Consider the following 991-nt stretch of genomic DNA (forward strand, 5'->3'; position numbering starts at 1 on the left):
CCCCGCTGACTGCAACGCCGCCCACCACAAGTGTGCGCGCTGAGCGGAGTCAATCGATGAAAAAAGAAAAAAAAAGAAGCACCTCAACTGGGCAAAAAAAGTTTTTGAAGTTGGAAAGGGGAAACGAGACAGCGAAGAAGAATATAGAAAGGTATTTGCACATCCAGAACAGGTTTTATTCTATTTTTATTTTCTTCTACAATGGTACTATGCACAGGTACGGAAAATAAACAACCGCAGCTGCAGGTGCGGCAGTTAGGTGGAAAACATAGCACGCAGCACCTTGGTTTGATGCCCGCAAGTAACAAGCACGCACTCGCTCGACGGGGCATCACAGGTGTGAGGGAATGAAAAAAAAAAAGCATATATACGTGCCAATCGGGCCACCAACCTTTCTATGCTTCTACGCGCAGCACTGGAAGAGACTACAAAAGAGAAACAGCCCGCACGCAGCACAAATAAGGTAGAATCCCTCCGCGAATTCGTATCCACTGTCCTTGAACGGAGCATATGAATTACTCAGGAGGAGGTTGTTCTGACAGTAGCCTTGCATATACCCGTACATGAGAAGACCCACACAGGCTCCACACGCGGCAAACGCGATGAATGATAAAGTGAAAATACCACACCTAATTGAAGAGCTTCTGTAAATCACAAACAGCTGTACAATGGCGACAATCAAAACAATGAAACCCACGAATGCACCGCCCACTGTAGCGCCCTCACTGATCTGAAAGAAGAGCTTGTATTGGTCACACGGACTGTCCTTCACCATCTTCTTTCTCCCAATGCCGACATTCTTTCTAGTGAACCAGAGCGTCTGCTCATACCTTTTACTTCCGTCACTCTTGCGGAACAGAGTGAATACGTTTGCACAAGCAGCAGCGGCTGTTGCCAGCACGGAAGTGAGCAACACAAGCACACGGCAGCAAACCATGGTTCCTTCCCGGAGAGTTTGCGCGAGCTTGCTTAGAAGGCTAAACACTACAAT

General features: G+C 47.6%; 1 protein-coding gene across 1 annotated transcript; it reads right to left on the minus strand.

Moving 5' to 3' along the window:
* Window positions 1–403: 403 nt before the first annotated feature.
* Window positions 404–991, minus strand: DQ04_13341030 (hypothetical protein; the record flags this gene model as incomplete). Its single annotated transcript, XM_009316935.1, has 1 exon — window positions 404–991. A coding segment is annotated over one exon (588 nt), but the record flags the coding sequence as incomplete, so codon positions are not given.

Source organism: Trypanosoma grayi (assembly GCF_000691245.1).
Source record: "Trypanosoma grayi strain ANR4 Tgr_1334_V1, whole genome shotgun sequence".
NCBI lineage: Eukaryota > Euglenozoa > Kinetoplastea > Trypanosomatida > Trypanosomatidae > Trypanosoma > Trypanosoma grayi.